Source organism: Cynocephalus volans, chromosome 8 (genome assembly GCF_027409185.1).
Source record: "Cynocephalus volans isolate mCynVol1 chromosome 8, mCynVol1.pri, whole genome shotgun sequence".
In the NCBI taxonomy this organism is placed as follows: Eukaryota; Metazoa; Chordata; class Mammalia; order Dermoptera; family Cynocephalidae; genus Cynocephalus; species Cynocephalus volans.
This window is the reverse complement of record NC_084467.1, coordinates 15961030-15987541: the sequence shown is the minus strand read 5'-3', so window position 1 is coordinate 15987541 and position 26512 is coordinate 15961030. Positions and strand designations below refer to the sequence as shown.

Sequence of the window (26512 nt, the reverse complement as noted above, 5' to 3'; positions counted from 1 at the left end):
TTTGTGTACACATCAAATTAAGTCAGAATGAAATTCATCCAGGAGTTTCCAAGTCACCTGAGAGGTCACCGGCCTCTTTTGAGAAGGTTGGGGGTGAGAGGAAAGGAGCCCTGCCAAGATCACCCCCAGCTCAAACTGAGCGGGGCTGTTTCCTACTCTTAGCTTTGCCCAGGTCCAAGGCACATGGCAGAGCTGGTGGCAGGGCTGGGGGAGGAAAGGAGAGCCCCACCTGGGGCCAGACCTTCTCCCCTCAGTTTCTTCCTTCACAAAGGCCACTGCACTGACAGCAGGAGGAGGAGGTCCAGAATTCTTTTTGGTATCAGGGAGAAAGACGTTGTGGGGGAGGTAGTTTGCAGGGGAAGATCCCTTCTGCTCAGTGGAAGAAAACGTCTTGCCCAGTGGCAAGGTCACTGCCACCTGAGGGTCATCATGCGGGCACCTGGGAGGCCGGGGGACCATGGGGTCTGGGGAGCCACACTTAGGCCACATTATCCACCCTTCAGTCCTGACCACGGTCACCCTGAGGACTGGCCTGGTACTTCACTTAAGGATACAGCCCTGGGTAAGCTGCATTTCAAGTTGGTTCCTGCCACCCCAGCTGTTTCCCCTCCTGATTTTTGGTCTGAAGCTGGTGGCTTCACCTGTGCCTTTGGAGACCGCCCTACCTGCCCTTCTGCACTGAGACCTCAGGAGGGAGGTGGGCGGGAGTCCGGGTGCCCTAGAGATCCTGAGTGTACTGTTCCACTGCCCTGAGCCTGTAGTCTTCAGTGCCAGGGGCAGGAACTGTTGCGAGGACCGAGGGGATGAGAGTGGGTGAGTGAAAGAGTGAGCTGTGGGCTGAGCACAGCCAGCACTGGCCCTCCAGGGCCACAGCAACTGTCCCCACTGAGCCTGCTCTAGGTTGGGGAGGCACAAAGCAGGCACAGCACACAAGAAAGCTTACGTTTGGAAAAAGAAAATGCACCTCCATCCACAAAGATAATAGGCGACACAGAGTTGGAAAGAATGAACATAAATTACCTTCAAAATACCCCCATTTGCTCAAAAAAAATTTTTTTTCCCTCTATGGTCTTCATTTTCCTTTTTAAATAAGGAAATGTCCTTTCCTGGGAGCCCGAGGACTCTTGGCTATCCCCATCCTCAAAATAGATACCAGTTACCACCCCACATACACACACAGGTGGAGCACAGGGGGCACCAGGAGGTAGAAGGCAGAGTACCCTGCCTGGCTGTCATTGAGAGGGTGGGGAAGGGGACTCTCGGGCCGGGGTGGGGTGGGGTGGGCAGTGCTGACCGGCATGGCAGTGCAAACATCCCTAGAGGCAGGAGTTGGCCCAGAAGACAAGTGGGGCATGGCCCAAGTGATCTCTTCCTCCAGTGTCAGGACCCCTGAAGAGCTCTGCTGTGCCTGGAGTGGCCTGGGGAGATCCCGAGAGCCTATGCCCTTGTGACCTGTCCCTGAATGGCCCCATCACCATTTCTCCACCTCCCACGGCAGCAGCCAAGGAGACCCAGCCCTGGGCCTCCCAGGTCACCTTTCCTGGGCCCACGCCTGGCTCCCAGGGGAGGCCAGCAGTACAGTCTCCATCTGGTCTACAGTCCCTTGATGTGCAAAGGACTCGGGGAGGGGCTCAGGACAGCAGGGCAGGAGCTCCAACAGCAGAATTTTAGCTGATGTTAACATCTTGGCATATTTTCTTCCAGCCTCCACCGCCCCTCCCCCTCCGCCACTGTTTTAATTTCTCCACCATTTTTGTTTGGAATATTCAGAAGTGTGCTGAAGGCCCCCAAAGCCATTTATAAAGAAAGGCAGAGTGGAGTTTTGGGTCACGCAGCAATGCTGGGATAACTTTACTGTCTCCCAACACGGCAGCAGGTAGGTCTGAAGTGTATTGTGGAAAAGCTGAGCTCTCAGCAGCACCTGCAGATGCTCCAGATCCAGGTGGAAAGGACTTCCAGGGTAGGGTGATTTACCTGTCCTCGTCCTGTGTCCCCAGGTACCTGCTTGCCTTGGAAAAGGAGAACTTTCTATTCTTACCACACCTACCTAGCCAGCCCCAAGGCCAACTCCTCCTAGAAAGACACTCAGAGCTGTCATCCCCTTCCAGAGGGCCGGCTCCTTCCCTTATTCAGTCCTGACCTTCCTAATTCTGTGTGTGTGTGAGAGAGTGTGTGATAACCAGTGCACCAACGAAATAGACAGTCCCCTCCCTGACCCTCCTCACACTCCAGAGAGCAGCATGCCCCCCACCGTGCCCACTTACACTCGAGACTGTCTGGATCACAGTGTGTACTTCTGTGCATTAGGCGTGTTTACACGTTTCTCTCCCTGTCAGACTGTGAGTTCATCAAGGGCAGAGACTGCTTCTTATGCATCTTTCTCTCTGCAGTATTTAGCATATTTGACAACTGAAAGATACTCAGTAAATAAGGACATCAGCTGTGGAGAATGGGAAAAAAATACTTGGAATCAGACAGACCTCGTTCAAATTCCAGCTCTGCCATATGTTAGCTGTGTGACTTTGGGTGAGTGATTTAACCTCTCTGAGCTCCAACTTGTTTATTGGTAAAGTAAAAACAATAATACTTACCTCTGAGTTTGATAAATGAGTTCTAAGTGAGTTTATATGTGAGGGTACTTCAGAAAGGTCATTGAAAGATTTGTATTATCTTCTAATTCTATTTTGCCAAGAACTTTTGGAGGAGTATGTTCAACACCTCAGCACAGTGCAGGGCAAAGAGCATGGAATGTTTCTGGGTCATCGTGGGGGTTAAGGGACCTGGATTCTGCCCTGAGCTTTGCCAGAGTCTTGGAGCAAGTTCCTCAACCTCTCTGAAGCCCGTGCCTTCATCCGTAAGAAGGGGAAGAAACCCACGTCACAGGACTGTTGAGCACTTTACATAAAAAGGAACACACACGAAAGTATCCGATGCACGGTGGGTCCTGGGAGAACCTTTGTTACGCCGTCTACACAAGCCCATGCCTTCCCCTTCATACTTTGGAATCTCTCAGCTACAACCACGAGGGTGGACGGCGTCCAGTGCTCAGGTCTATCGTGAGCCAAAAACACTCTGGAAATGGTTATCGGCTGTTAAGCCCAGCCGAGGTGGGGGAGGCCTCCCATCTAGAGAACGCAGCAGCAAGAAGCCTGAAAACTCAGCTCTCCACACGAAAAGGTACATGGTTCCTCTCCCAGCAGAAAGTGTCCAGGTCTTTCTATAGAGACAGATCCCTCGTCCCTCCTAAGGGCTGCAAGCAGTGACAGAGACAGGGCAAAGACGCGCTCTTCTGAATCAGGATATTCTGTGACGTTTATAATTAGAAAAGTTGCCCGCAACAGGATGGAACCTTGGGAAGGCTGATAGGAAAGCTGACCAGACTTGGCTGGAATTTTAAAGAGGGCCCACGGAAAGGAAAGGAAGGGGCAGGGTGCTCTGAGTCCCAGGGAGGATGTGGTGGGTTGCAAGGAGGGGCTCTGGCCCAGGCTGGAGCAAAACCCTTTATCAGTTCAACAGAAGACCATAGTGCTTGAGTGTAATTTGGAAAAGTTCTCCCTGCCCAGCCCCTGCAGGGTTGGGGCTCTTTCAGCAGGTGTCTCCAGGTCTGTGAGAAAGCCCTGGGGGATCCCAGGCTCTCCCAGGCAGTGGGACACGGGTGATCCAGCCTTCACTGCAGGTTCTCAGGCCCAAATGAGGCAGGCAGCAGCTCCTGGACTGTACTGACAACATACGTACCATCCGGCTTGGTCATGTACACAGCCCAGTTGGTGCCAAACTGGAAAAGAGACAAAGCCAGTATGAGGGAGGCAGTGTGGCGGAGGGGTTAGGGTGGACCTGGGTTTAAGTCTGGCTCTACCACTTATGTCTAATGTTCCTCTGTGTGCCTTAGTTTTTTCATCTGTAAAATGGGAATGGCAATAATTGTACCTAGCTCATAGAGCTTAAGGGAGGAGCAAATGAAAGGATGCTGTTAAACAGCACAATGCATGGCACATTGTTAACAGGCAATAAATGCTCCATTAAAGCTCTCTCAGGGCTTTATAAGAACAGTATCTAACCCCCAGAGCTAGGTCCCCTTCTGCTATGACAAACGACAACTAATACCTGCTTCCCTTACAGTATCTCCTTTACTCCCCACACCAGGAGAAGCTGCCTGCCTGCTACATTGCACACCAGATATTGCACACGCATCATTCTGTTTTCTATCCTTGGAGGTAGGTGCTGTTATTGTGCCCATTTTACTGATGAGGAAACTGAGGCTTAGCAGGGTAAAGTCAGTAAAGACAAATATGTCTCCTGATCTTTCTCCTGTGTTACGGAGGAGCACCATTTACTTGCTGTGTGACCCTGGGCGAGTGATAACTCTTTGGGGTTCAGTGTCTTGACCTGGTTTTAGAGATGAGAGAATGTACTAGGCAGGGAGGTGGGCAGAAAGCTAAATCAGCTATGGGATCATGGAAAGAGCCCTGGAGGTGGAATGAACAGACCCAGGCTCTACTTGGCTGGGTGTCATGAGATTTAGAGATGATCTGTGTAAAGCATCTACGTGCAATGCCTGACACACAGTAGGTGCTCAGTTGATGGAAGCCATTCTTATTGATTATATTGGTTGCTAGTGACCACTCAGGTTTTCAGCTTGCTCTTCTTCCACGGCTCTGTCTGAATCCCTAAGTTATTACAAGGCACAATCAATCTTCTAGCTTTTTTAGAATTAATGTTTCAAGGAAGGAAATTTTTCTGCTTGGCAGGCTCTGCCTGAGGGTATGGACCAAAGTTGAGCGGAGGCGAGTTTAAGTGCCAGGTCCCTGGCTCCCAAGCCTCATCTCTTATTATTTGCATTTTGGTTTCAGTTTCACCTCTCCCTCCTGCAGCTTTTTCTTTTGCCTTCTCTCATTTGCCAAACACTGATCTGTTTGGGGAAAACAGCAATGAGCAATTGCACCAAGTTGGAGCCTTGAGAGCCAGGGACTTGGCACCTTGTTGTGGCTTCCTAATATGACCTCAGACATTGCCACTGTGCTGGGCAGCTATTTCTGCCCCTCTAACCTGAGATGAATTTCGTAGTGTGAATTCAGTGCTTTCATGGCAGCATTTTTCATCTGGATTTTGGAACTGTGTCTGGTTTGCAGTCCCAGCAAGAACAGAAGGGAGATGGAGGTGTTTGCATCCTCCAGGTGCTCTGAAACCTTAAGGCACAAAAACAAAGCTGGAACAACCTCCTCGTCCCCAAAATACAAACCACTCCAAAAGCAGAAACCCCCATGGAACAAGCAGCTTCCATATGGCAAAGTACTATTCTGTTTCCTCCATGGCTGAAAATAATTTTGTCCAGTTTATAAAACCATAAGGGCAGAGAGGCAGCGTTGTGGAGCATGGGCTGTGGAACCAGCCTAGACTGGCTGTGGTCGCCAGCTTGTCACTGTCACTTGCTTAGCCCTCCATAAGTCATGCTACTTCTCTGAGCCTCGGAGTCCTCATCCGGAAGTGGGAATTAAGGCACGCACTTCCCTCGTTGGCTTGGGGTGGGTGTCAAACAGGATGCTGTATTTAGAGGGTCTGATGATATCATGTTAGAGCTCAGGGGTCTTTGGGATTCTCAAAGCTGGTGGCTTTAATCTTTTGGAATTCTGGAGGACATAGACCTCTGAAAATACATGAAAGCTACTGACATTCCCCCTCCTCCAAATGTACACGCAAACATAAAAGACTTCCACTGAGCCCAGATTAAGAACCTATGATCTAAGGGCCGGCCCCTGGCTCACTCGGGAGAGTGTGGTGCTGACAACACCAAGTCAAGGGTTAAGATCCCCTTACCAGTCATCTTTTTTTTTTTTTATCATATTACCAGTCATCTTTTGGGAAAAAAAAAAAAAAAAAAAAAGAACCTACAATCTAAACCACCCCTTTGTTTTTAGAGTTGAAGAAAATGCAAAGCCTTTCATCAAGATGCCTTTTGTAAATAGTATATCAGATCCCTTAAGTCCCTTCTTGAAAACATCCAATGGCTTCCTTTTAATCTCTTCTTTTTTTTCAACTTTTTAAAAATGTGGTAAAATATACATGAAATAAAATTTGTCATTTTAACCATTTTTCAGTGTACAGTTCAGTTCCCTTTATTCTTGGAATAAAATATACCTTCCATCCCATGGCCTACAATGCCCTTTGTGATCTGGTCCTGCCCATGCTTCTGACTTCACATCCTGTCACTCCCTGTGACCCCCCCAACCCCCCCATGCCCTAGCCCATTTTGCCTTCCTGCTACTTGTCAAACTCACCAAGTATCTGAACATGATACTTGCTGGTTCCCCAGCCTGGAAATCTCCTTCTCTAGACTTCTTTGTCTGTCTTGCCTTTTCTCATTATTTCTGCCCAAATGTCATCTGCAAGAGAGGCCCTTCCTGGCCATCTAAAGCAGGGGTTAGCAAACGGTTTTCTATCAAAGACCATGCAGTAAATATTTTAGGTTTTGCAGGTCATATGGCCTCTGTTGTAACTGCTCCACTCTGCTGTTGTAGGAAGTTGCTTACCTCTCTCATGACTTGTCTGCAGGCCCCACAAGGTGAGATGAAATCATTTTGCAAGTCACTGGGGAAACAGAGAATCAAACTCAGATCAGTCTCTCCCAAGGCAAGAGGACAATTGCTAAGATTCAGGCAATAAGTCCCTGCCCCATTCCAGATTAGGTCAACCACCATCAGGCAGTTTCTATTTCATAGACGTGCTGTGTCCTAGAGGCTGAGAAGGTGACTTGACAGCTTTCCACACCACCACAAGGCAAGGCCATGGGTAGGAGGGTTGTTCTCGTTAGTGCATTCGATAGACGTTTAGTGAGCACTTATTGTCACCGACACCCCAAAGGTTGAGAATTTGTCTCTGTCCTTCAAGAGATGGCTCAGCCCAGTGGGTGACATAGAAAACTAGATGAGTTATCATTTTAAACAAAATGTAGTAAGCACACACAGTAAGAGGGAGACAATCCCTGCTTATGAAGTAAGAGACTATTTTATAGAGGAGGTGGCATTTGGCCCTGTCCTTGGAGGAAGTGTAGAGCTCATAAGTCACCATTTAGTTAGCACCTACTATATGCCAAGTTCCAGGCACTTACCATACCTTATTTCATTTAATTCTCAGAACAACCTGGATGTCAGAATGGCCATTTTATGGGTGGAAACAGATTCAGTGAGATAAAGTAACAGAGATGCTATTCCAAAGCGTGGGGTTTTTCTGTGTTGTAGGCAAAGAAAATAAATAGGATGTGCAAAGGCCCTGAGGCATAAAAGAAGGCATGTGAATCAAAGGGGAAAATGGGCTCCTTGCATCTGAGAAAGCCTGGAGAAGAGAAGCTTACAAGCAGGGGCTGCCTGTGAGAGTCTGGACACCTACAGGCCATCCCCCAGCTCTGAGCAGGACAAAGGATGGTGCTTAAAGAAAGTGTGTTTAACCGTAGGAACCTGCAGAGGTTAAACTGCAGCCCCCACCATCCTGGCTCCTCTGGACCCAACACTTTGTAATACATCTGGAAAAACATAGGATTTAAATTTCGGTTCTTGGTTGGTTCCTCCTTTTGCTAAGGATGTGTGACACGGACTGAGTCATTTTAGCCCATCCAAGGTTTGTTTCTTTGCCTGTAAAATGTGCATAATAACATCATCTACTTTGTAGAAATGGTAGAAGATAAAGCACGATAAGGTGTACAAGAGGCTTTGTAAACTTTAGAATGTTGTACACATACTGTTATTGCCTGTACTGATTACTGGACATTTATTCCCTTACACATAAAAGCTCTGCCATAATTTTAGTACTTAATCATATACAGTTTTATTATATACCATATGCTCTTTGTACTATTTTATAATTAATCTTATTATATATATTAACAATAATTGTTATATTATTTAATATGTGCCTAGAATGTTCCAGGCATCCTGCAAAGTACTTTATATTCATTGTCTCATTTCTACCCACAAATATTTATTGAGCACCTACTATGTGCCAGGCCTTGTCACTGGTGTTGGGGATACAGCAGTGAACAAAATAGACGAAATGCACTGTGCTCAGGAGTTTATAGGCTAGTGAGGGGAGCCAGATAACCAACCAACTAAAACCATGTATCAAGTGGAGATAGGGACTGATGCTATGAACAGAATAAAGCACTGAGGGGACAGAGAGCGATGAGGTGCTATTTTATTTAATCCTCATGACAACTAACTTTTATATGTGGGGATCCAGTCAAAGAATGGTTCTCCTCTATGGAAAGGTGGGGTCCTCTCTGAGCATGCTTCCAGCTTCAGAAGAGAAGCCCAGAGAACATGAAAGGGTAGGGACCCCTGCGCAGGATGCCCACTGAGCCAAGTCAACTCCTGCAATGACCAGGTGACAGCTGCTGCTGCCAGGGGCCTCTTGTAAGCTCTTGGAGGCTGGACTTAGTGTTCTTCCTTATTTCATCCCACCTGTGTTGACCAAGAGCCTGCTCTATGCCGGGCAGGCATGGGAAAGGAGCAGCAGACACCAATTGGAGAATCTCTGCCTTCGGGGACCTTACCAGTCACACCGGCAGACTGTGGCTAGGGCCATGCAAGAGGTACTCTGAGTGAAATTCAGCCTTTTCCCTGGCTAATAAGGCCCTGTATGGTCTGGCCCCTGCCGAGCTCACCACTTCCTTTCTCAGTCTCGTGGCATGCATGGCCCACTACGCAGTGGATAGCTCCTTAGAGAAGGTGACCTGCATTAGCGCTTTCCAGGGGGGAAAAACAGGCTTTCCACTGGGAAGTTAGATCTGACCTGGGGTTCAACCACCAAAACTCACAAGGTGGTGCATCCAGGAGGCATAGCTCTGAGAGCCGGGAGACAGCCCGATAATAGCAGTGACTTACACTCACATTGTGCTTCTCTGTGCCAGGCACTGTGCTGAGGACCTTACGTGCGTTAGCTCATTTAATCCCCCAACAACCCTGTAAGGGGTAGGGCTGTGCAGGTACTCTTATTACCTACATGTTATAGATCTTGAAAGGCGAAGCGATCTGCCCAGGTCACAGAGCTAGTAAGAGACAGAACCAGGATTTGAACCCAGAATCTGTACATGCTGCCTTTGGCAGTTTCGCAGCTTGCAGAAGTAATAACGATAACTTTAACACAATAGCTTTAATTTATAACATATTCTGTGCCAGGCACTTTACAGAAATCATTTCATGAATCTCCACAACAGCCCAACAGGTACGTGTTACTCTTCTCTTCTGCATTTCACAGATGAAAAGCCAGGCTCGCAGGGTGTGAGCAACATGCCCGAGGTTGATGGTTGAGCATGGTTTGGAACTGGGTCTCCCTTACTATGGAGGCTGGGCTTTTAACTATTACTCAGCATTCCTGCCAGGAGCAAGCACTAAAAGCCAGAACGTGCTGGCTGCATCAGGACACTTCTTCACACTTCCCCCGTCCTCCCTCTCCCCTGCCCTTCACTCTGTCCTGCCTTTTGCTGGGTATTTACGGTGTTCTGTGGTTTGTGCTGACCTTGGTCACACACTGAAGCTCTGCTTATCAGACTTGACAGGCTGGAAACCTATCGACTTTGATGACAGCAGCTGGGACACCAGTGGGACAATGTTATCTCTCTGTGAGCAAAGTCCCATTCTAGGCTCTGCAGATACACAATCTCCATCCTTAGAGATCCCAGGGGGGATCTCTTGGACTGATCAGACCCGTCCAGCATCCAGCGTTAACAAGGGGGTTGGCATTTCCCATTCATCCTCTAAATCCACACTCGCAATTTAACAAATCATTAGCACAATAATGACTGCGTTTCTGGCTTGAGGATGCCGGTGCAGGCTGAATATGCAGAGTAGAGCAGTTGGGTGCTGAAAAGTGCAGGTTTTGAGTAAATAGGAACATTTGCTGATCATTGCTCGCAGTACCCAGTCATGTTTAAAAGTAGATAATGACCGAGAGAAAAAGCCTTTTATTTGGAAAATTCTAAACAGAGCCAGGCTACTGCGCCATTACCCTTTTATTGACTTTGGCCTCTTTTTCCCCAGAATGTCATTATTTTCTTGGATCGGCTTTGAAATTGAGTTATTTCTCCCCATTTTTTTTTTTTCATGAAGTGCAATTCACATCCTGATCTTCGCTCATCTGTACAAAATGTTCCCAATAGGACCTCAATTATTCTTCACAAAGCCGAAGGGAAGCAGGACAGACCTTGGTCATAGCCCTTGGAAGCTGGGGCCCTTCTGTGTAAGTGCACCCTTCGCTCCACTTACTCAGAAACAAACCGTGAAAAAGCTGGACCACTCCAAGGCCAGGCCGAGGCCAAGTTTAGGATCTCGGAAAAGACACACGGGCTTGTTTCTGGCGCACGGCCCCACTGGCCTTGCTCTAAGCCTTTGCATTCCTGCCAGAAAGGTGCTGCAGCTCAGCCACAATGAAGAAATAATCCACCCATAATATGTGACCGATGCAGCCAGATGTCCCTAAAGACCCACACCTGCTCAGCCATGCAGCCTCTTTCTGGGCGGATTAAGTATTTCCCATGTAATTTTCCTTGTACCATTAACTTGCTAAGAAAACTCCCTCTCATAGACAATGTAGGAGGTACATGCGAGAGTAATTCTCCATTAAATCATTAAATTAATGGGGTCCAAAGGAGCTCATTCATATGTTTGAATCCTGAAACCACTGAGTCCGGGTCCAGGTCCAACAAGAACTAGGCCTGCTCCCTTTGAGGGTAAGCACATGGAAACTAGGAGCTTTATGTTTGGGGCATGCAGAGAGTTAGCTGGGGCTCTTGATCAGCCAGAACCTGGGCTAGCATCTCATTTGTTGCTTAGCCCGTGTTCATCCGGCTGTCATCCACCAGCTTGTCTCTATATCCTGGCTCTGGCACCTAGAGGTGAGTGCTGAGCAGTGGGTTCAGGATCCCAGCATCAGCTTAAGGACAGCAAGGAAAGGTGTTTGAGCTCCTGGCACAGCATGCTGCAATGGAATGAGCCTGGAGGGGGACTCTAGGACCTGAGTTTTGTCATGGTTCTGCCACTTACTCCCAGGAAAGTTGCTCATTTCTCTAGGCCTCAGTTTCTTCAGCTGTAAAATGGGATGGTGGCAGGAGAGTCTATACCAGGTGCCTTTCTATCATATCTTCTAGGGATTCTGCTGTACTTTGTGTTGTTGCAAGAAGACCACACCTGCCATTGTTTTAGAGTTGCCTTGGCTGTTTACCTGCTCTGTAGGCTCACCAAGGGCAGAGTCCATTTCTTACTTATCTCCTTATCCTCAGTACTCAGCCCAGGGTCCTATACAGTACCTGGCACATAGAAGGTGCAAAATAAACACGTGTCGGATGAATGAATGAGTGAATAACAGGTGCCTGAGGATGTTGACTGGGAAGATGAACAAATACTGTTTTGACCTGGCTTTCTCACTTACCTGGCAATAGCAATCGCCCTGAAATCCTTGTACCCTTCTGAGATAGCCTTCTGGATAGCAGTCCGTTCAGCACAGATGCCCAGTGGGTAGGCGGCATTTTCTACATTGCACCCTGAGAAGAGAGGAGAGCCCAGTGGTATGTGCAGCAAAACCACTTCCTACTGCACATGTTGAGAATGAGACTTGCCCCCTTCCAGTGCAGGGAGGGACCAGTTACCCTCAACAAGGTGGGGAGAAAGAGATGGAAATTTGACCTGAAGACTCTTATGAAGATTAGTCCCCCTCATTAGTCTCTTAGAACCTAACCACCTCCCCAAAGACCCTACATCCTAATACCATCACCCTGGGGGTGGGTCGTGGGTGGGTAGGATTTCAACATATGAATTTGGAGGGTACAGAAACACCCCTTGCTTCCATGGCCTGGGGGCTCTGCTTACTTTCTTAAAGCTCAGCATCTCCTTTGGCCTTGACCTCTGCAGGGGTGGTAGACTCTTTGATCTACTGTAGTGGCTCTTCCCCAAAACCTCTCATTTTCATTCACTCAATGTCTCCTTCTTCCACAGCCTGGGATCAGCGGCAGCATAACAGGGCAGGTTAAGCAGCCTCACCACCCCTGCAGAGGTCAAGGCCAAGGGAGATGCTGAGGCTGAAGAAAGTAAGCAGAGCCCCCAGGTCATCGAAGCTGGGGGTGGGTCCTGCTAGAATATGAATGCTTGTGTACCCCCCAAATTCGTATGTTGAAATCCTAACCCCCAAGGTGGAGGTTATTAGGAGGTGCGGCCTTTGAGGAGGTGATTAGGTCATGAGAGCCTAATGATGGGGTCTAGTCCTCATAAATGGGATAGTGCCCTTATAAAGGAGATCCCAGAGACCTTCCTAGCCCCTTCCACCATGTGAATACACAGCAAGGAGGCACCATCTAAGAGAAAGCAGATCCACACTAGATACCATATCTGCTGGTGCCTTGATCTTGGACTTCCCAGCCTCCAGAACTAAGAGAACTAAATTTCTGTTGTTTATAAGCTCCCTAGTCTATGGTATTTTGTTATAACAGCCTGAACAGGCTAAGACAGGTCCTGATTCAAAGTTTGGGCTGGACAAAATTTTTGATGCTGGTTTCTGGCTGTCAGAGTTCAGCCAGGGTTTTACGTGAGTTGTGTTGCAAAACAAACTGTCAAAACCAACTAACCAATTTAACCAACAAACAAAACATGCCCAAACTTTGCAGAAGGTGCCTGTGATTGCACAAGCCTTAAGGCAATCCTCGGGCCTTCAAAAGGAGGTGGGCCACTAAGGTGGCCCAGCCCTTAGTAAGGAAGTCTTCCCTAGTGTCCCTCTAGGGGTGTTCCTGGGTGAGGATGATATGGGGCTGCTCCTGGGAGACAAAACGTTGGCATAGCCAGACTGGCTGACTAAGAAACCCATTTTCAGGGAGGTGAGGCCATGAACAAATGACCATGGGAGCTGAGCTCTCTTCTTACTACCAAGATGTGGTCTGTGTCACTCTTTGTACTCACCTTTCTCCTTGAGGCAGAGATATTAATTGTTCCCTAGTATTCATTTCCTATTTCTCCCCATCCCAATACAGCTGATCACATGGCCACTCCATGAAAGATGATATTTCCCAGACTCCCTTGCAGCTAGTGTGGCTATGGGATCAAGCTGTGGCCAATGGGAGGTGGCTCAACGTGATGTGGAAACTTCTGGATCACATTTTTTGTTAGGTGATTCCTTACCTATTATTTCCTTTCTTTTCCCCTTCCACAGGCTGTACAGTGGAGGTGATGGGGTGGGACAGCTTTGACACGTGGCTTATGGTCATAGGAATGGAGGAGCAACATAAGAGAAGGAACTTGGGACCCTAGTCGACTCACAGAGCACATTTGCCTATTTGCCCTGGACCAGCTGACTACTCTGAATTGGTATGTGAGAGAAAACCAGGACCCTATCATGAGTCACTGTATTTTGGGATCGTTTCATTACAGCAGCGTAATCTATACCTAACTAATACAGAAATTTGTGCTAAAAGGGAGACTGGCCTGGTGGCAGTTGCCCCTGAGGCCCGGCCATCCTGCAGCTCTTCCCACAGTTTAGTTTTATGGGCCAGCACACCCTCCTATGTCTGAAATGGTTCATGTGTATTTCTATCAGCAGCCATACAGAAATCAGTAAATAGGGTTGGGATACAGGACAGGGAACAATCAGGAAGTTGAACCCTGAAAGTAGTGGTTAACGTTTACTGAATGCCTACTTTGGCTCAGCATTCGCTCATATTAAAATGTTGGTTATTATAGCAGAGATAACTGGCCCCTTATTGCTCAGTCTTTCTGTTAAGTCAATGAAAGTTGAATTAGTAAATGAGTCTCTCTTGCTCCCCCACCTTAGCTCCCCAGCCAGTTTCCTGATCCCCACCTGAAATGAAACCACACTTGCCTGCCCATACCTGCCCAGGGCTCCCACCTCCACTGACCTTCCTACACTTGACTTCTGCTGCTCCCTGATTACAGTTCCTGCCAACCTAACTCCCAGTCTATTAACCCAAAAGCCCTGTACGTCCAGCCTGCCCTGTTCTGTTCCTGACTCAGGCCTGACACTTTTTCCATTAGACATGATTCACATAGATCTTGGGTTTCTCTGATGTACTGTTAAAGCGAATTGCCATGCTTGTGGAAGGCCTGGTCTCTCAGGACGATTGCATGTGTCTAGTGTGGAAAGTTCAGAAAGGCCTCACATAGAGAAATCTTCCTTTATTGCACATAGAACATTTCAACAGGCTAGTTAAGGAGAGAGAGATTGTTTTAGCAGGGAGTGCACTCACATACCCCAGTATTCAAGCAGTGCTTTGTAGAAAGAAGTTCTTTTACGTTCTATTCTGCCCTGAGACCCTTTGCCCAACTGCCTCTGGGAATTTGGGAAAGGGATTAAATCTCTTTGAGGCTCAGTATCTTCATTTGTAAATGGTGATGATGGGGTCTCCCTCATAGGCTCTCATGAGTATGAGTTGAGATCACTTGTGTGAAGCACATAGTACAAAGCCTGGCGTGGAGTAAGTGTTCAGCAGCTGCTAGCCACTGCTGTAATTGCATGAAAGTCAAGGCTTTGTGGGTGGTAGGACTATGTAACCCTCTGCCTCTTCTAGACAAGGTGGAATAGTGATCCTGTCTCTGTCCTTCAGGCACTTTAAAATCCTTTCCACTACTACAAGGCCCTACATGATCTGGTGCCAACCTGCCTACTGCTTAAACCTCATTTTCTTCTGTTTTCCAGGCCTGCTGGCCTTCCAGCTGCTCCCCAAGGGTGCCCAGTATGCTCCTGCCACAGGACCTTTGCACTGGCTGTTCCCACTACCTGGACCTCTCTTCCCCTTAGATGCACATGGCTCATCCTAAATAGGTCCCAGCTCAAATGTCACCTCCTCAGAGAAGACTTATCTGATCACCCATCTAAAATTGCTTCTTCCCTCCACCACCTCCTGCTTTAAATTTCTTCATAGCACTTAACACTCTTGAATAAATATCTCTATTATCTAATTCTTCTCTTACAGTGAAAACCTCCTGAGGGCAGAGACTTTGTCTATGCCATGCATTGCGGTATGCCCAGGGCCCGGAACAGCGAAGCCAGTGAGCTCTCAGTTACCTCTATGGACTGCATGTTGGCGTCCTCCCCAGATGTATGTGTTGAAGCCCTAACTCTCAATGTAATAGAATCAGGAGGTGGGGCCTTTAGGAGGTCATAGTTTTAGATGAGGGTGGAGCCCCACGATGGGATTAGTGCCTTTATAAGAAGATGAAGAGGCACCAGCAGTCTTTCTCCTCCACATGAGTTCATAGTGAGAAGGTAGCCAAGCCAGGAAGGGGGCCCTCACCAACACCCAAATCTGCCAGCACCTTGATCTTGGACTTCCAGCCTCCAAACCGTGGGAAATAAATGTCTCTTGTATATGCCACCCAGTCTAAGGGTATTTTGTTACAGCAGCCCCTCTTAGTCTTTTCTGTGCTTCTATAGCAGAATATGAAAGACTCGGTAATTTTTATTTTTATTTATTTATTTTAAAGATGACCAGTAAGGGGATCTTAACCCTTGACTTGGTTTGGTCAGCACCACGCTCAACCAGTGAGCGAACCAGCCATCGCTGTATAGGATCCGAACCCGCAGCCTTGTTGTTATCAGCACCGCACTCTCCCGAGTGAGCCACGGGATGGCCTTGACTCAGTAATTTTTAAAGAACAGAAATTTATTTCTCACAGTTCTGGAGGCTGGGAAGTCCAAGATCAAGGTGATAGCAGGTTTGGTGTCTGGTAAGGGCCCAGTCTTCACTTCCAAGACGGTGCCTGGAATGCTGTATTCTCTGGAGGGGAGCGCTGTTCTTCACATGGCAGGAGAGTGAAAAAGAGAGAAGCTGCTCCTGCAAGCCCTTTTTATAGTGGCATTAATCCTTTCACGAGGGTACAGCCCTCACGAGCTAAACACCTCTCATTAGACCCCACCTCCCAACACTGTTGCACTGGGGATTAAATTTCATTGTGAGATTTGGAGGGACAAACATTCAAACCACAGCATGGCTGGAGCTAAGATGGTCACCTGTTATTGAATGAATAGAATGTCCCACTTCGGTGCTAGATGTCTGAGGTGCAAAGGAATAACTGTGTTTGGGGCCTCTAGCAAGTCTAGCAAGTTCAAGCATAATATTCCAATCTTGCTCCCCCAAAATTAATTAATTAATTAATTAATTTAATTAAAAGAAAAAGAAAGAAAGAAAACAAAATAAAAGAATAAAAGGAAGGAAGCCTTTGACCATGTACTTCAATCCTGAAAGGCCAGACAATTTTGTTTTGTTTCCCTACCCCCAGAAAACGGGCTGTTTTCTATCCAGGCAAACCAACCACACCAACTCCATTCCTGGTGTTGCATTTGCTTACTCTGAAACACACACGAGAGACAGGCTGGGATGGTGCCAAGTTATGAATCCATAATTAAGACTGGATCAAATAATACTATGATGATAGTGCTATTGTTACTAATTGTTTTCTTTTACTGGGCACTCATCTGCCAGGCACTCTGGAACACTTTACCTGCATCATGTCAATTAGTCTTTTTAACAGCTGGGTAAGGCAGATGCTATTATAAAAGGTAAAAGCTGAGACTGGTGGCAGGAGGCCAGAGTGCACATCCTGGCCTGTCAGATACAAAGGCCTGTTCTTATTCTCCTTGGCATTTCAGTGAGGCATGCTTTCAGGTGGTTTGGTGCATAAGGCTGGGGTCAGAAGTTATCAAGATATCAGCAAGGAAAGAAGTTCACGAGGCAATTTGGGTCCAGCTGCTCAGAGAAGAGAGCACGGTACCCACCCTCTTTTCTGAGGCATCTAAAAAAAGCAGAGCAGTGGTTCTCACACATTCAAGCAAGCGGCATCAGAACCTTCTGGAGGTCTTCTTAAAACAGATTTCTAAGCTCCATTCTGGGAATTTCTGATTCAATAGGTCTGAGTTGGAGCCCAAGAATTCTCATTTCTAACAAGTCCAGAAGCTGCTGAGGCTGCAGATCTAGGACCACATTTGCGCATCACTGGACTAGAGAAATGTCATGTCCATGTGCTTAAGGAAATTCCACACTCCCTCCATGTTCCTAAACCCCTCTCTACTGCAAACGCACCATGTTGTGTACGAATTATTTTCTAACTCAGCTATAGGTTGAGGGATTTTAGTAAAGCTCATCTTTGTAATGAGTCACTTTTGAGCGACAGTGGAAAGGAATAATTGATGTTCCTTGGGAGGTGGAGGGGACAGTGGGAAAGTGGGTGTGGTGGGTGGGCAGGACTGTAGGGAATGGAAGCAGGTGGAGAAAGCTGCTTTGATTCAGTCTGGAGATGCTGTGAAGTAGGGTGCAGGGCCTGGAGTCGGTCAACTGTTCAACTGCTGTGGAGAGAGAAGGGGACCGGTATCAAGCAGAAGGGAAATACCTCCAGCAGAAAGGGAGTCCAGGGAAGGAATCAGAAGAGCAGGGGATGGTTTGGGGGAAGACCAAAGGGTTAAGCCAAGACAAGCTGGATTCAGCCATCAACCAGGATATCCTTATGTGTCTTTGTTTATGTGCTGTGTCCCTCCCAGAATACATCACAGCTGATCCAGTGAAGTGGCTTTTTCCCTAAATGGCAGATGGAGAGGACAGGAGGAGGAGGAAAAGGAAAAGAGAGACCACTGTCCCAAGGTCATGAACTGAAGAAGGGAGACTCTCCCATCCCTTGGGTGGTGCCAGCAAAGAGTTGGCAGCAGCCCCAGCCAAGAAATCCTTTGTTTAGACATTGTCCCAAGATCCTTCCTGGCAGTCTCATTGCCAGGTGCATACTCCATATGAGGACAGGGACACCTGCACAGCACCCCAGGTTAGAGGTGGCCCTCCATGGTTCTTCTCTGCCCATCCCTCAACTATCTTGCACAAACACTGGCTGGACCTCCGTCATGTATGAGGCAGTGCTGACTCCATTTCCCTTTCCCATTTTCTTTGATTTCCCAATCCTCTTTCTGCCCCGTACTAACTCTCTTTTTTGTGTCCTCACTCCCCTTTCCCCCAGCAGTTCTTTCTTCACCCGTGAGCTCCTCCTTCTGCAACTCTCACTTGGCTCACCCCACAAGCAATTGCAGAATGTCACCAGCCAGCGGTGCATCCTAAGAACGTAATTGTTGTAGTTATTAATTATCATCTTGGGCTGCCCATCTCTAAGGGCAGAAAGCCCTGGCTAGGGTCAGGAGTAACAGAGGGAAGATGATGATTATTATGAGGTCATGACAGCAAGGCTGTCTCTGCAGCCAGACTTACTTGTGAATTGGGTGGGACACCAGCTGCTTCAGAGGGTGGAAACTCCACGGAGGCTGGTCTTTTGTTCAGCTGGAGAAAGTTACAGAACTGGGCAGACCTGATCCTCAATAAGCTCTAAACTCAGTGTCTAAATTCAGCTGTGCCCTTTCTGCCTCCTCATCATCTCCAATTCACCCTACGATGCCATAGCAGGTTTCCTTGGGCTGTTGGAGGTCACCTCCTCTCCAAGTTCTGTCGTACTGCCACCTACCCTCTCTTTGTGCACCTGACCTCGCTTCCTATTTCAATCAGGAGATCCAGGAATTCTGGTAAACACCCTCCCTCTTGCTCCCTCTCCTCAGCACAACTCTCTCTGCCCCTTCCACACATCCCCCTGCAGCAAGGGGCAGCAGAAAGCACATGGCATTCAGAATCAGACAAAACTGAGCCTCAGTTATCCCATTTATAAAATGTGGGGGCATTGGCTATGGCTTTGGTCTGCTTGGCACCCCCCACTCCTCCTCTTATGGTAACAGAACCATCTCACTTCTCCATCACGACAACAGCAATTGGCCCAGGGATGTGCTTGTGACTGGAAATGGACCAGTCAGAGCCCTTCTCTAGAATTTTTGCATCTGGAGTCAGTCGGGGAGAGTTCTTTCCTCGCTGGTTTGGAGGCTGCAAGAGTGAGAATCAGAGGCTGCCTGCACTCATGTTCCCCGATGCCTGGAGAAAGCCCCCCTGCAGGATAAGGGAAAGAAACCAGCACCCAGAAGGATAGGGAAAGGCATGGTGGCAGTTGAGTTCCTGGATCCAGGTGGTCTGAGACGAGATCTTCCTTGCCCTTTCTGGTTCCGGTTGGTTTCTGACATTTACAACAGAAAGTGCTCTGTCTAGTCCGTGGGAAGCTCACCGTACTCCCCCTGAGGTGGCAGTGGGATTTCAGGTGATCTTCCGTGCCCAGTGCTTAGGGAGTGCTTACTCCATTGTGGCTTTTAATATTGCTGCTGGTCCCCGCCCACCATGTCCCCAGCACAACACAGCTCTGCCTTCAGCTTCCCACTCAGTCACAGCCTCGGCATTTCCCCTAGTCCACCTGGCTGGAAATCCTAGAACCATATTCCTTTCCTTCATTTCTAACACTGCCCATCCCAGGCCCGCTCCATTAGTCCTGTACAGAATCTCTCCGATCTTTCCTTCTTCTTCATTCTCCCTGCCACAGTCCTAGTCCAAGCCATTCTTTCATGTATTCAACAAACCCTACCTGAGGACCAATTACAGGCCAGGCAACATGATGACACTGTGGACAGGCCAGTGAACACTGACACTGTTTCCTCTGCTCCTTGAGTACTCGTCAGACTAATTGTCCTCAAACACCACTTTTATGTTACTCTTCTTCTCGATAACATTCCTTGGCTCCCTCCTTCCTGCCTCATCAAATTTTAATGTCTCTCCTTGGCCTTCAAAAGTCCTCCACAATCTGCCTCCAAGTAATAATAATAATAATAATAATAATAGTAATGATAATAATGCCATTAATAATAGTAGTAGTAGAAGTGGCCATTTGTGACATTCTCATTGTGAGACAGAAACTGTGCCAAACCCTTTATAGGTATTAGTTCATGTAAAGCCTCACAATTGGGGATGAGATTCAACAGATTCATTGACTCATATAGCACAGACACCAACAAATTACCATGCTGTGCCAAGCATACCAGCTGAATGCCAGCTCTGTTCACAGTAATCCTGAAAGGCGGGCGTTAGGATCACTGGTTTACAAATGTGCAAGCTGAGACTCAGAAGGGTAGAGGGTTTGCCCACGGTCACACAGCTGATAAACATCAGCACCAGAATTCAAACCCAGGAGACCCTGACTCCAGAGCTTTCTCCCTACACCACTGGGCCTCCCTCGATCCCCTGTGCACAACCCTTTCTCTGGTGATACCAGGTCCTTCCCTTCAATTGAAACAGGACACACATTCGCTCACTTCATTTATTCACTCTTTCACAACTGTTAGTTGAGGTTCCCACCTTGAGCCATGGTCCTGTGCAAGATGAGGGACCTCCATGGGGGTGGGAACTGTCATTTCTGCTCACTGCAATCTCCCCAGCACCTGGCACATTACCTGGCACCCCAGAATTGGTGCTCAGCAAATGTGTCGAATAATCAAGGCAAGGATGACCAAGGCATGGACTTCACTCAGAGGAGCTCCCAGGAGTCACTTATGAGAGAAGGTGTGCCTTATTTTTTATGGGTTTTAAAAAAAGCAAAGAGCAGAGCATTCTGGCATGTGGCATATCCCTGGCTTTGGAGGGATGTTGGGGCTGTCTGACTGCCTGTTTTTTCCAAGCAGGGCACCGATCCCAATGCTGGAAAACATGTATGAAAGGCCACCACAGTGGGCCCCCAGGCCAGGAAACACTGTGGCCCAACCTGCTGGGTTCCACCACCCACCACCCACCTCCTCTGTCTCTCCCCTCTGCCTTCCAAACTTCCTCATCTTCAAGGCTCCACTCCTTCATTCATCCAATCAGTCAACAATGACTGAGTGCCTCCTCTGGGCCAGGCAGGTGCTAAGTAGCTGCAAAAGTTCAATGGAACAAAGATCCAAGACACAGCCCCTGCCCTCAGCAGCACAAAGTCCAGGGGCTGAGGCAGATATGTAAAGGGACAGTGAGGACACCATGAAGTAAGAGCTCCAAGAGGGGTCAGCGTAGGTGCTGGGAGCACCTAGGGGGAACCCTTTCTGTATCATCTGGAGGGGATGTGGAGGCATTTGAAAGAATCAGTGACTGATTCTACATTCAGGGCTCTGTAACATTGCAGCCAAGTTGTCTGCAGTGGTGCTTAATGTTTAACACTCATCTGAGCCACCAGGCCAGGCCAGGCCTGAATTTTAGCACTATACTCAGAGATCATTTACTCCCCACGGAGCAGTAGACTGGAGTCAGGGGAACTCTGAGCTCCATTACCAGCTGTGTGATATTGGGCACTTGACCTCTCTGATCCTGTTTCCCTCTCTGCCCTTCAGGGTTGTAAGGGTTAAATGGATAGCATTAGTCACTTTCCTTTTACAAACTAGCACTTAGTCCAGGTTACTTCTCCTGCTCAAAGAGACCCAGGGACTCATGAAACCGGACAGAACCTCAACAGACAAGAGAGAACACAAAGGGACACTATAGGCGCTTCCTGCCACGTCCACACCATGTGCCATCCTGTCCTGAGTGAGAATGCCCCTAAGCTTAGCAAAAACGAGTTTGAATTTTTGTTCAAGTGAGCTTTTCTCCAAAACCAGCAAACCAAAGAAAAGGCACTTAGGAGCAGATTAGTGTAGACACAGGTTCCCTTCCACCCCGCCTCCCCGGGCGGCCACTCATTGCTGGGCTCCCACGCCCTGCCTGGCTTCTCTCCTCCAGGACCCTCTGCAAGGCCCGCACCCCACTAAGGATTCACCCGTGCGGATTCCTCACTTTCTCCCCCAGCCAGCCCCCAGCACCGAGGGTGGAGGGAAGAGAGTAGGGCTTGACTTTAGGTGGGTCACGTCACCTCTCTGGCCCTCCGTTTCTTCATCTAAAAATGGGCATAGCACCGAGGTCAGGGGTGAGAGGTGTGGACACCTCAGCGAAGTTCCAGACACACGGGAGGCGGGAAAGTGTTAACCCTCTCCCCCGAGCACACCGGGACCACCGAGGCTCTGGATATGGCCTCCCCTTCCAACTTCCTTCCTCATCCTAGTCCTCCGAGAATTGAAAGCCCCTAGATTTAAGCCGCAGCCGAGTTTTCGGAGCGTTTGCCCCTGTCATCCCCACAGTCCGGGGCCGTGGGCGGGGCAGGGGCGACTGTCAGGATGCGGGACACAGCCGCGCTCGTCCCTGCGCCCGCTCCTCTGACGCCCCCTGCCTGGGCCGCGGGGGAAGGGGACCCCGGGGCGCCCGCTCTTACCGGAGAAGACCCTGCCCTCCCGAGTGAGAAGGGCGGCCCCCACGGGGAAGTGACTGTAGGGGCAGTACGCGGACTTCTTGGCCTCCTGGGAGGACAGCAGCAGCTGCTGGACCTGCTTGGGTCCCAGGGCGCAGGCGGGACGCTTCTGGGCCATGTCGGTCCCCGGGGCGGGTTGGCGAGTGGGCAGCGGGAGGAGCAGAAATGGGAGCTCGCGGCCGGCCTGGGCTGGGGCCCGGAGGCGGCAGCTCCTCCCCCGGGGTGTGTCCCAGGTGCGCGGCGGCTTGCGGGAAGCCGGCAGGACCGGGTCAGGAAGCGGAGCCTCCCTCCCGTGGTTTGCACTCAGGGGGTGTGGTGTGCAAGATGGTGCCACTGTGTGTCCCTGTGTGGAAGGATGTGACTGCCCACGTGTGTGCTTCACACTCTGCTTTAGGGACCACTCTCCCTGATGACACACTGATGGGTGAGGGGTCGACAGCGGGGGTCAGTATGGAGGGGGTCAGGGTGGGTGCCCCTCGATAGAGGGTGGCTCTTCATTGGAGAAGCTACTGGGTGCGTCAGTGTGAGAGCTCAGAAGTCCAAGCTCCAAGGCTTGACAGACCTCGGTTTGTTAAATGACTTTCCCTCTTTCACCGAGGGAAGGGATGCAGCTGAAAGGGCAGGGCTGGGGCAGCCCCTGGGACTTCCTGAGTCAGGAGGTATGAAGAGCGCAGTGAGGCTGAGGAGCTTCTTTATTTCTCCATTCACCTTCCAACTCCTCCCCACCCCGACTCAGGGTTAAAAAGTATCTCACTTGGAGGGAGCCTTTCAGATCATCTACTCAGGCCTCCTCATCTTTTGGTGGCAAAATAGACAATTGGGATGGTGGTAAAAGAAACGGCTTTGCATCCTGGCTGTCCCCCTTTCCAAATGTACAACCTTTGACAGGTCCCTGAGTCACATTTCCCTGTCTCTACAGTAGGGATAGTGATAATCCTTGTTCTAGATCCTGAGATTATGGAAGAGCAAGAGCTTTGGAGTTTAGTAGAACCTGGCTTGAATTCCAGTTCAAGTGGAAGGTCCCACCACCTCTCTAAGCCTCAGTTTCCTCAGGTGTAAAATGGGTGCACTAACAGTATCTCACAGTGTTGTTGTGAGGATTGAATGTGAGACTGCATGTGTAGGGAGCCTGGTGGAAGGATTTGGTGACATCGAGGCATAGGCAACCTTTGTGACTCCACACGAAGTAGGTTCTTGTCATGAAGTGACTTGGCCAAGATTACATAGGAAGGGCAGAACTCCAGCTAGAGCATCATCCAGAGGTGTCCAAATATCATCAGACCCCCAGAAAGCAGGAGTGAATCAGCAACTTCTCTGAAGGCTTGGATGGGGGTGGGGGAGGGGAAGTGGGAAAAGTAGGGGAGAGGAGGGGAAAATGAGGCAGGATCACGTGTCCTGCATGCAGCTATATCTGTGCTTTGCAGCCTATGCCCTCTGTGCCCTGGACCTGGAGCTCTCAGCCACATACAGACAGGAGCATATACCCAGTGGGGCCAATGTAGACTTGGGCAAATTTGCCTTATCCCCCCGGCCCCCCATCAGATGCCCTCCCCCTTCCACCGCATCCAGCCCTCAGAGAAGCCACTCGTTCACTCCTTCCCTGCGCTTTCCCCCTGGGTCTAACCTTCGGCATCTAGAGCAGTTTCCTGGATCTCAGAGAAAGCGAAGGATGTTTCAGGATAATGTGTGCCCACTCAACACGGAAAACTTCTAGAGCTTTTTGCGGCCAAGTACAATTACAACGGGGAAAAGGGTTATGGTGCCCCATGAGCCTGCCAGGCCCATCAGAGACCTCACTAAGTAGTCTTGAGTCTCCTGCCCTGTCTGGACGCAGCGCACCCCAGCCCTGCCCAGGCCCAGAACTGGACTTCTAGACTCCTTGACTCCACAGTGCTAGGAGAGCTTGGGTGACTTCCCACGCTAAATATGGCCCTCAGCACCTCCAAAGCTTTTTATGCACACGTGGTCATAAACGGGGACTGTGCTCACTGCAAATCCAGCTGTACAGAGCTTCGGAGCCCATTGTGTCTCTAGAATTCTTTGTAGAAGGGGCTGAGGGTAATCATCTCAATGGAGGGAGAGAGTAGGCTGGGAAACTTGCTTAGAGCTAAGTTGTAGATCAAGAATATTAACAGCATTCAAAAAATATGCTTTTATGTCCACTTTACATAAAGTTAAGAACAGTTAATTGTCCACTTCAAAGAATAGAAATATTCAGGGCAAGTGTTTGAGTGGTGGTAGGGATTATCAAGGGCCCAAAGCCCTCTCCCACCCTTGCCCCCAGGTCTTGCCTCTGAGTGGGGAACCACCCAGCACGTCTGTGTTACAGTCCAGCTACCATTCACTCACTTACTCATTCAGTGAACAGTTACTCATAATAGTAGCTAACATTTATTTAGCTTTTTCTATGTGCCAGGCCCTGTGCTAAATATGTTATTTGAATTGTTTCATTTAATCTTTACCACAAAATAGACATTATTTTATTGCCCATATTTTGCTGATGAGGACATCTGAGCTTATAGAGATCATAGTCTCAGAATAGATTGCAAAATGAGCTTGTTTGCCACCTGAATCCTGGGCTCTCATCCATCCCAGAACTCATGGAGAGCTGGTATAACGGGCTGGCAAGGGGTGCAGACTTTGGCATTAGGCCAAGTTTACATCCTCCTTTTGCCATTATTAACAGCTGTGTACCTAGGCAAGTCAGCTCGTCCCTCTGTGCCTTCTTTGTTCATTTATACAATGGGACCATACTAGTACCCCCTGTGGTGGATCATGGTGAGCAGAGTTTTATTCTGTTCAGGAAAATTTCCCATTTCTTTTATTTTTTTGTTCCTTTAGGGGAGAACTCCTGGTGGGCTGCCAGTCATTGTGCCACCACTCCCTGTCAGCAGGTGTAGGCACTTTTCTGCTGGGTCAGTGGGAATGTTGGTTTTTCCCATTGTGGTTGCTAAGCTAACATGTCACTGTTGCTTACAGCTAGCTTCCCTGTGGGTAGGAGAGCTTGTTTGCAAAGCAAGCCAGGTGGAGAGAACCAGAGCAGAGAGATGAAGGGAAAGATCCTTGATTGCTCTCAGAGAGTCTGGATCCAGTCATGTCTGAAGGCATACTTCCAGATTTTCCCTTAATTTAGCCAATGAATTCACTCCTATGTTAAACTTGTTTGAGTTTTGTTTCTGTCAACCCCATGGCATCTAGGGTAACATACTACTTCCTGGGATTGTTGTAAACATCAAGTGAGGAAATATACACACAGCTCTTAGCATGGTCACTGGCACACGGTAAGTACTCGACAAGTGTTAGCTTATGTTATAATGAATACGTGTGCCAGGGCCTCTTCTGGGCACTAGGAAAACAGAGGTGAATGAGACTTGGTGCCTGTTTTTGAGGATCTAACACTCTAGTGAAGGAGACAGACAAGTCAACGGACAGGTATAAAACACTGCAAAACATGAATAGGTACTGCGTCCCGTGGCAATACGGAATAACTAATTGTCTGGAGGGAGTGGTGGGACAGGTGGGTTGGGGAAGGCTTCCCAGATGACAGGAGGCTTGAGGCTATGAGAAGTCCTAAATAAGGGCTGGATGTTCATACTGGACAAAGTGGATGAAGCAAATACTGTTGGGGCCTCACCCACACCCTTAGCCACCCAGAGGTCACCTCCAGCTTTAATGGATAGTTCCTGGGCATACCCATGGCTTCCTACCTTAGGCATTCCTTGTGCACAGGAGTGTACTCAGCCCAGGCATAGGGTAGACCAGAAATGTTAGGGGGTTGACACCCACCAGAGGGATTAGAATCTATATTACGAGGGGTCTTCAAAATGTTCATGGAAAGATTTGTATTATCTTTAATTCTATTTTTTCATGAACTTTTTGAAGTACCCTTGTATATCAAGAATTCCTAAAACCAGTAGAAAAGAAGACAAGCATCCCAATAGAAAAGTAGGCAAAAGACTTGAACTGGCATTTCACAGAAGAAATGGGGGTGGAAAGAACGTCTCTACAAACTTTCAAGTCTTCAAATATGGCCACATGAAAGTGAAGAGTTTTGTTCACTTAAGGTCCTCATAGACAAAGCTAGGGTTGAAACAACTGGAAAAAAAATCTTTTCAGTGGCTAGAACAATAGCAAATGATTGATCTAGAGACTTTGGAAGGGACTCATGACAAATCCACAAAAAAAGACAGGAAACTCTAAAGGGAAATGACCAAATACTCTACAGGATATGGATAGGCAATTTACAGAAAGGGAAGCTCAAATGGCCAGGAAGTATTTGCTCAACTTCCTTAGTATTCTCAGAAATGAAGTTAAGACAATGAAAT

General features: G+C 48.5%; 1 protein-coding gene across 1 annotated transcript; it reads right to left on the bottom strand.

The window, feature by feature from the left end:
- Positions 1-2949: 2949 nt before the first annotated feature.
- CDA (cytidine deaminase) lies at positions 2950-22401 on the bottom strand. Its single transcript, XM_063106563.1, has 4 exons — positions 22152-22401; positions 11416-11527; positions 6528-6585; positions 2950-3775 (listed from the first exon to the last, which is right to left on the bottom strand). Exons 1-4 carry the CDS (start codon positions 22303-22305, stop codon positions 3668-3670), a joined length of 432 nt encoding a protein of 143 aa, XP_062962633.1. The 5' UTR covers positions 22306-22401; the 3' UTR covers positions 2950-3667.
- Positions 22402-26512: the final 4111 nt, after the last annotated feature.

What these genes read in the sequence shown, in the direction of transcription:
- CDA (XM_063106563.1), bottom strand. Translation starts at nt 22,305, where the DNA reads ATGGCCCAGAAGCGTCCCGCCTGCGCCCTGGGACCCAAGCAGGTCCAG. An exon ending in AGGGCGATTGCTATTGCCAG is followed by an intron (nt 6,586 to 11,415) that starts GTAAGTGAGAAA and finishes CTGTTTCCCCAG; the next exon opens with TGACTTGCAAAATGATTTCA. An exon ending in GCAGACAAGTCATGAGAGAG is followed by an intron (nt 3,776 to 6,527) that starts GTAAGCAACTTC and finishes TCTCTTTTCCAG; the next exon opens with TTTGGCACCAACTGGGCTGT.